At 40.9% G+C, this 9427-nt stretch overlaps 1 protein-coding gene across 1 annotated transcript; it reads left to right on the top strand.

Moving 5' to 3' along the window:
• The first annotated feature begins 277 nt into the window (after positions 1-277).
• On the top strand, positions 278-7972 carry LOC144645847 (peroxidasin homolog pxn-1-like). The gene is made up of 7 exons (XM_078505384.1): positions 278-439; positions 1843-2410; positions 3253-3434; positions 4761-5017; positions 5347-5640; positions 6757-6991; positions 7871-7972. Exons 1-7 carry the CDS (start codon positions 278-280, stop codon positions 7970-7972), a joined length of 1800 nt encoding a protein of 599 aa, XP_078361510.1.
• The last annotated feature ends 1455 nt before the right edge of the window (positions 7973-9427 follow it).

Here is a 9427-nt window from a genome sequence, read left to right as displayed (position 1 = left end):
TTCTATCGGCAAATTCAATGTAATATCTTAGATTTTCAAGGATAATGTTTTTCATGGGTTAAGTTGTCTACCACTAATTTTAGAATAGCTTAGACCAAAAATCTGTGAAATCCTTGTGACGTAGCTTCTTTAAAGTCTGAGTTGTTTATATTTTTCAGCTTGGTACTCTTCACAAATGATGTTCCATTTGCTGTTTGGGGCGCTTATCGGGCCGTGTTTGATAGAGTGTTCGTCCCCGCCGCTAGCGCACCACCCGAACTGTGCTAGTTTAACCGGTATGGTAGCACCAAATGGCTGTGATTCCTCGAGCCCATACCGCACGCAAAATGGTCAGTGCAACAACCTTAACAACCCTCACTATGGCGCCGCGATGACTCCATTTAGAAGAATACAACCGAGTAGCTACGATGATGGCACATCAAAGCCTAGGAACTTTAAGGTAATCTATAAACTGCTATATCTGGTTCATCTCAACCCCCAGGGTTAAGGTATAGGGGTGCCGCTGGGGGTTTGAAGCCCTGACCCTGTTTTGGACAATAAAAACGTAAAATACCTAACCTGTGTAGGACAACACTCCCTATGCTTTATTTATGCTTTATTGTGATTGCGTCCCATACGCGGTATTCGACGCATTGGAATGCGTACATCGATCCTAGCAAATAGAAATATGCTTTTCATTGAAGCGAAAGCGAAAACAATGTAAATACTCGATGATAGTCTTGAAGCCATACCCTGTCTAGAACCTGTCTGGACAGGTTTAGGCCCTGCTTAGGACAAAGGAGCTTGAAATTATATACCCTGTTCAGGGCCGGAGGAGTCAAAAACCATAGACACCATACCCTATCCAGCGGCACGTCCCCGTATAGGCCATATAGGGTAGTGCCCCCCCCCCCCGGATCTCAACAGAAAAAAAAACTAAAGATAACTTTTTCAAAGGACAAAACAAAAATCAACCTCTAAAACGACAGCAAACGAATGCTTACAACCGAAACCTAGCGATGCAAAGAGTCAATTCTATGTTGCAACATAGTTTATTGAAATGCGCCATGTACATAATTAATTGACCAGCTTTACAAAGAGAAAAATAGTTTGATGATAAATATAAAGATGATAGAGCGTCTGAACGATGTGCGAAGGTCCTGGGTTCGACTTCAGACTCCTATCGGGGACTCAGAATTACTAGGGACATTCATAACGGAGTGCGAGGAGATTGAGTACGAGTACGCCTTTTTAGACCTAGTGCTTATGCTTTCGATTATCATATTTCACACCAATCTCATGTCAATAGTCTTTTAAAATTCAGCAACAGGCAGGAGTGAGGGCTCTGGGAATGTATTAAACTGGACTAAAATTCGTAGTCGTACTTCGATCTAAAGGCCCAGATTCTTTTTCAGAAGATCGTAGCAATCTGAATACAGTTAGAGAAGTGGTCATTACAAGTGTACTTGATGAGGACCCACCTTGTGTAGGGGTAGGGGGGCTATGCAAGATACCACCTGTCTGGCAAGCAAAATGGACAAAATTTATTGGCCTTAAAATTTGAGTTGAGACTTTTAAATTAGGTGTGCATGAAGCTTGCCTTGGTGGAGAAATGGCACAAGGAGGTTTGAATATTTTTCTTAGTTTCTACTCCTGATAGAGTGGGGGCTTTACAAACAAGACACCATCTTTTAAGGTGGGGAAGGAGGGGTACACAAAGAGAACATCTATCTTTTTGCAGAGAGGTGGTTCTTGTCTGAGTACAATAGTTTTGACCATTTCCCTTACTCAGAAATATCTTTTTCAAAAATTATTTTGCATACGCTGTTGAACTATTTTAATTTGTTTCCTGCGTTTTTCCAGTTACCAAAAAATAACAGCGTTCCTCTCCCAAACGCAAGGCTTATTAGCAAGGAGCTGTTTCCTCAAAGTCAAAATCCGGACTCCCCCTGGCAACAGAGTCCGCAGTCTCCAGAACGCACAAACATGGCTTCAGTGTTTGGTCAGTTCTTGACCCATGATATCACGTTAACCTGGCACGGAGGAAGGAAGCTAAACTGCCCTGACCTGGATGAAACAGAGTGCTTTGATATCCCGATCGTACCAAACGATTCAGCTTTTTCCAATTCTATTCCAATGTCACGCGCTTCGAGATGCGAGAATGCATTCGGACAGCCACAAGAACAAGTGAACATTGCCACTGCCTTCATAGATGCCTCGCATATTTACGGTAACAATGAGGTAGAATTGGACAAAGTGCGCGATTTGGACTCGCTGCAAGGTCTGCTTCGCACCACAGGTCAACAACAAAGTGTCAAGAACTTGTTACCACAATTGCCAGATGATGATACTACAGTGTTCTGTCGTTCAAAAAGCCAAAGCATCCCTTGCTTTTACACGGGGGACTACCGTAGGAACAATGTTAGCCCAGGTAAGGCGCGTCTACATACGCTCTTTTGGTGAGATATGTCCAGGATTGAACGCAAATACGAAATTTACGAAAATTACGATTTTTTGCTGTGGGCATACGAAATGTTCGTACAATTCGTAGTAAGACCCTATAAACATTTAGGTCTTCACGAATTTTACGAAAATTAAGAAATTTTGTAATTTTTGTCATTTTCGCAGATTTTGTAAGTGCACAGCGAAAAATCGTAATTTTCGTAAATTTCACAGTTGCGTTCAATCCTGGACATAAGTGGCTCTTTTCGCCTCGTAGTTTTTGCATTTGGAATTTGAACGATTTGAGCATAGAAATGTCCTTATTGTTTGCATTTTGGAAACGAGGTGGTACTGTAGCAAATCACTTTGAAACGAAATGAAATTGGGTGATTCATACTGTACATATATTAGTCATTTCTGCAGAAAATAAATTTAAGGTAGCTCTGTAACCCTACATAGATTTTTATAAACCTTGCAAACCTTAATCAACAAGTGAACTTTAAATATGAAACTTATGACTTCCTTTTACGTCATCGATGTATCATACTTAACAAGACGGTAATTCACCGAAGTGGAGGTGGCTAGTAAATATCCACCACTAGCCACCGACACTGAGGTGAATAGTTGTTTTAGTATATACTAAAACAGTGAGATAATATAACCCGAAAGGATGATTTTTGTCTAATATATTCCTGCAACGCTTGCGAGCGTTTCTCGAAGGTGAATAGCAAAGGATATTCAGGGTTTGAGTAGCCAATCAGCGCGTGCCAAAAACGCTTTCCACTGTTTTAGTATATACTAATTTAAGCTATTCTTTATCGATTTTTTAAGCTTTAAATGCCATGCACACTGTTTGGGTGAGGGAACACAACAGGATCGCTTTAGCATTAGGTGGCTTAAACACTGATTGGGACAAGGAAAAAATATTTCAAGAAACAAGGAAAATCATTGGTGCCATGATGCAGCATATCACATACAACGAGTATCTGCCAACTATCTTGAGTGAACAAATGGTATGTAGAACAAAATGTTGGAATCTGATTGGTTATCAGCACTTATATGTCCTATAAACTGCGAACGCGAGCGTCATGCGTGAGTAATTTGCACGCACTGTAATGTAACGTTTTTATTCCGACGCACCAAAAGGGTTAATGAATGGTTAATATTTTTCCCACATTTTGTAATAGTTTTGTTTGTTAACAGGACTGCGTGTAATAAAGGTCTGGCCAATTCTGTCTGTAAACATGCTTGTGTTTAGGCTTTGGCAGATTGTGCTCCTAAAAGTGGCATATTATGCTTAAAAAAATTATGCCAGAATTCCCAAATTATGCTCCTGATTTCCGAAATTATGCTAAAAAAATGACGTAGATTCTGTACATAGAGTCGCGCAATAACGACACCAAATTATGGTGTTTTTTTTAAATAAACGGTTGTTGTAAATTTATTTGTGTTTTATGGCAGTTTGTCTCGGCCGTTAGCTGTGCTACCCAAATTAGCTGCTCGCATCTCTGAACCGTTTGTAAAATGCCTTCAACGACTTAACAATCGCACTTAACAATCATACTACCTAAATTTAATTTACTGCTGTAGAAAATACACTATATTTACTACCTTATTATAGAAAATTAACGATACATGTTATTAACGCGAATTTCAAAAAATCGCGTTAATTTTATGTATGTTAACTTTTTTACTATAAGCATTTGACCAGAACTTTTCCTAAATTCGCGTTAATTTTATTACGCGTAAACTTTGTTCGCGTTGTTAAAATGCCTCGTTATATTCCTATAATAAGGTAAATTGTATGAATTTATGCTCCAAAAAGTGCTAAAAATTTGCTAATTATGCCGTGGCATTGCTCGTTTAAAAAATATGCTTTTTTGATCCAATTATGCCAAAAATTATGCTAGCACAATCCCCCAAGGCCTACTTGTGTTGCGATTGAGGGTTGACACATCATGCTGCCACAACTTCGAACATTCGGAGTAACTTGCACATGATACCGGCATAATAATGAAATTAAGCGGCATAATTTTTTCATTCCATAGCATAGAAAACATCCAATTTCAATCGAAATAATTGTTTTTCGTTTGCCTGTACTTCAATCAGGCCTCAGGTTTCTTATTATGTCAGTTGCAGTAAAGAGTCGCTTCATGCTACGAAAACCGAGATTAGCTTCGGCCTTATGGCCCACTAGGCTCTTGTACAGACAAAACCATCTTTTAAAAACTGTTTCTGTGGGTGACAAACCACAACATTTAATTTTTGGGGGCTTTAATAATGTAACGCTGCGGTGGTCAACCGATTTTGTTAATCACTATTTCTCTTGTCTTTAACAGCTTCAGGCATACGACCTGAAACTCAATAGCTATACAGGCTACAATTCATCTGCCGATGCTTCCATTGCAAACAGCTTCGCAGCAGCTGCGTTAAGGTTTGGACATAGCACCATTGGGAAGGCCTACATACGCCCTGGTCACCTTGATGTGCCTGTCAAGGATTTTCATGACCCGACTCCACTGTACAATTTACAAGAGGGTGGAGTTGACGGGATATTAAAGGGCTTACTTCAACAATCTGCCAGAAAAATTGACAGGTACGTTTTACGTTTTTAAAGGGCTTACTTTAACAATATGCCAGGAAAACTGACAGATACGCGTTACGTTTTTAAAGGGCTTTATTTAACAATATGCCAGGAAAATTGACAGGTACGTTTTACGTTTTTAACGGGCTTACTTTAACAATATGCTGGGGAAAAATGACAGGTACGATTTTCGTTTTTAAAGGACTTACTTTAACGATATGCCAGGAAGATTGACAGCTATGTTTTTCAGAACGTTAAACGTCTTAAACACCAAAGCGTACCATAAAATAATGCTTGACAGGGACTACTGAACGAGTGATTGTGTATGTTATTTTTTAAAGGTATTTTTCATGGTCAGTGACAAAAAGCTTAATTCCTGGGCCTGGCGTAACCGCGGATCTTGCAGCCATAAATATTCAGCGAGGCAGAGACCACGGACTACCAGCGTACGTTGAGTTCAGAGACATGTTCAGCGGACACGATGATAGCATTCCCGCGGATGTGAAAACTAAAATGCTAAACTTGTACGATGACATTCAAAATGTGGATTTATACGTTGGTGGACTCCTGGAAAATCCCGAAGGCGGAGCACATATAGGACCAACATTCTCTCACATATTGGCCGAAGGATTTAAGTGAGTCCTTTGTTTCAGTTGTACCGCCTCTTTTTCTCTGTTTGAAGTAAGCCTTCTACTTTAGGTTCGTCTTTATGGTTCCACTTTGTGTGTTAAATCCAAAATGACCACAGCTATAGAAGATACCTCTCAGGGAATTAATTCGGAAACAAATATGACAGAAACTAGTTTTTGTTTTAGAAGTGCCTCAAACCCAAACAACAAGGTTCTGGGCCTGTTTACATGGAAGGCGGGTGCCCCGGCTTACCGAGTTACCCGGCTAACCGAGCTACCCTGGGCGAGCCAACTTTTCATACGTTTCTTTAGAAAACACATTAAAGCGTTTACATGCTAGACGGGAAACCCGCCTTGCCGGGGCACTCGGTCTACTTGCCAGGGGCACCCTTCTAGGCGGGATAGCTTTTTGCCATGTAAACGGTTATGCCCGGGCTATCCGGTCCCGGCTTGCCGGGATAAGTCTTCGTGCGTGTTCTTAAATTTACTTTGAAGTTAATGGCATAAAATGTATTAATTCGGGACCCAAACAGTGCTGTTTGACCAAAATTAGATCGAGTTAGTGTTATTTGTAGGCTGGAAAATATTTCTTTGAGCAACAGCTATAATTAATTCGAAATTTTCGTAGGAATGATTATCCTAATTCACGAAACAACAAATTAAATTTCAATTTGGCGACCAAAGACTGTTCAATTTCGATTGAATTTCCTCCAAAATGGACGCAGTAAATTTCTAAGAGCTTGCACATCAAAGTAAAATAGGTTTTAAGATGGTTAGCCTTGATTATTCAGTAAAAAGTCATATATTTCTTCAATCGTTTGAAGCTACATGGTTTTCTCACGCTGTAACACGCTTCAGTGACTCTGTCTCAACTCGGGTAGAAGAGCTGTGAGTTCTGCATGTAAAGTCTGTAAAGGCGGGCTATGTTTCATCCCTTCTAGCAGGGTAACTTGGTTAGCCGGGGCGCCTTCCCTCCATGTAAACAGGCCCTAAGATCCCTTCGATCAACCCTGCCACTTTTAGATGAGAAATCCCCAGGCGTCTTGATACGGTAAATAATATCGATCTTGACCTTCTTATCTAGCAGTTTCAAAGGACAGATATTTTTGTTTGTGTATTCAGGAATCTGAGGCAAGGTGACCGATTCTGGTACCAAAATGATCACGAATTCATTGGATTCAGTCCTGATCAACTGAAGGAAATTCAATCTGCTTCTCTCGCTAAAATTATGTGTGACAATAGTGATGGTATAGTGGAAATCCAACCTCGCGCCATGTTAAAAGAAGGCCCCAATAACCACAAAACCAACTGTAACCTGCTTCCCTTTATGGACCTGTACAAGTGGAAAGATGGCCTGGTAAGGAGTCTAATGCAAATCGGCGAATCTGATAGGCCATTTCCGAGTTACCCTTTGCCTCTGTTTCAAAACGAGTCTACGTGCGAAACCATTCAAATAAAAAAGAGTTTAATTTGCATAAAAATGGACCTGTAGGTGAAACGCATTTTCATATCAATGATTTCGCACGTAGACTCGTTTTGAAACAGAGGCAAAGGGTAACCTGGAAATGGCCTGTTGATGAAAAGAACGCGTCCCAGCTTGCTGACTATTATATTTGCACATAGAAAGCTCGGGCCATTGCCGTGAAACATTCCGAGTTTATATACCGTCATATGCAATGCGTTAGGAAGGTTGTATGATGTAGATTTGAACTTGATGCTATTTTTAAGTCATTAAAAAAAATGTGCCTTTATTTCAATTGATAAATAAATATCAACAGTTACAATGATAAAAATATTAAAAAGAGCCAAATACAGGAATAAGAATTTTAAGAGAAGATAATCTCACTTGGTCGTTTTTATATAAGGTTTCAGATTGCTGCACTGTCACATATGATAATTTCAAGGTTGAAAATAAACAATAAACCTGGAAATATTTTAATTATTTCTTTTTGTTTCTATACTTCAGGGTCGTAACCAGGTATATTTTTTCATCGCTGATCCCAAATTTTAGCTCTAAATTTTGATTCCTGATCCCCAAAATGTGGCAACATTTGATCCCTGATTCCATTCTGATCCCATCTGATTGGCCGATCCGGATCCCATGACTTGTGACCCGGGATTCCGGGTCTATGATCCCGATCCCGAGGCTGTGATCCCGATCCCAAGGCTGTGATCCCTGATCCCATATACCTGGTTACAACCCTGATACTTGTTTATATACCAAGCCTTGTTACAGGAATGTTATCGTAACATTCTTTCCTTGAGATCTTTACTGTGGAAATCTTCGCAAAACGAAATCTTTGCAAGTAAGAAACTCAGAATAACAATATCTCTTTAAATTTTAGTGGATAGCTGCACAGTCAGATTTTCCTTCGGATTCTGTCAAACGAACAACTCATCAAGAAAACAAAAACACGCAGGAACAAATGACAGAAGACAGGTTTACTTCACTGGATTCCATACCAGATGCAGTTTTGAAGGATGTGAGTAAACGCTCCAGTTTCTCATCAGTTTTACCCTGCCGCTTTGTTATACCAAAAGTTGGCAGTTTATTGAAGTTGCGAAATAAAACAAAACGTAAAACAAAGGGTTCAAAAGAAAAAACCAAACTCATCTTTGTTCTACTGGAAATTCGCGGATCTAAATGGTTCTCCCACTGTTTTCAATTCGCTGATAGAAAAAGACTCTTGATTTTAATTTTTGGCTTAAAATTGCTGCAGGACTACAATCCTTTGGAGTTTTACTAAAACATTTATGCTACTAGCCCTCGTTTACTATGAGCGATAGCAAATTCGCTCATAGAAGACTCGAGCTCGTCTTCTAATTGTTAAATAGTTACCGCCACACCAACCCCCCCCCCCCCCCAAAAAAAAAAAAAGATAGCTACTTTAAATGCTTAATTACACCTTCCTGGGAGTGGGGATGACGGCAAAAATTTGGAGAGGGTGCTACTGCTGCCTCGTCCCCAGGCGTCCTCCTCCTTGGTAGTGCACGGTTCGTTTGGTGTTGTGGGACTTACGTACACGATTTGCTTGGCGTTTGCCGTCCGGCCGACCGGCGCCTGGGGACGAGGCAGGTGCTACTGCGTATGGTTGTAGCACCCTGTTGCAGGAGGCAGAGGTATACATCATGAGCTAATCCCCGGCACTGATATTTTTCGCTTCCAGGTTAAGGCTGAAACTACGCTGGAAAATCTATTAACTGGCACGCTCTCCGCAGGGAAGCGCTTTAAAGGTTTGTTTTTATGAGGTAATTTAGACTAAATACTTCAGGTTGATGGGGCATCTTAGGGCCTGTTTATATGGGGGAGAGTTGTCCCTGGTAGGAGGGTTACCCTCCATACCGAGCCACCCCGGGCGAGAGAGCTTTTCATGCGAGAAATTGCAAAGTTGGCTCGGGGGGGCAGGGTGACCCTGGGTGGAGGGTCACTCGCTTTGAAGGTAGGGTGACCCTGGGGAGCGAGCCAACTTTTCTCCATATAAACAGTTTGGTTACTTTCGCCTCGCCTGCCCGGGATAAGTTGACACTCACGGAGCATGCGCGAATGCTGGAATCGGCCAAAACAACATCGAAGTCGGCGGTAAATTTGTCCAAAATGGTCTTCGTCGATGTTTCAGCGTTCCTGATCTTAGAAAACGCCACCCTAATAGATATTTCAAAATAACTCTCGCCAGTCTTTTGAACCGGGAGGGCCAAGTTTTGGCTCGGTCAACAGGGACAACTTTCTCATATAAACGCTCGGTAAAAGATAGCGCGGGGGAGATGGTAACTCTCCTACCAGGGACAACTCTAC

This window comes from Oculina patagonica, chromosome 3, assembly GCF_052425735.1.
Source record: "Oculina patagonica isolate OP01 chromosome 3, crgOcupat, whole genome shotgun sequence".
NCBI classification, from domain to species: Eukaryota; Metazoa; Cnidaria; class Anthozoa; order Scleractinia; family Oculinidae; genus Oculina; species Oculina patagonica.
The sequence above is the reverse complement of the archived record's forward strand: the minus strand, read 5'-3'. Positions and strand labels throughout refer to the sequence as shown.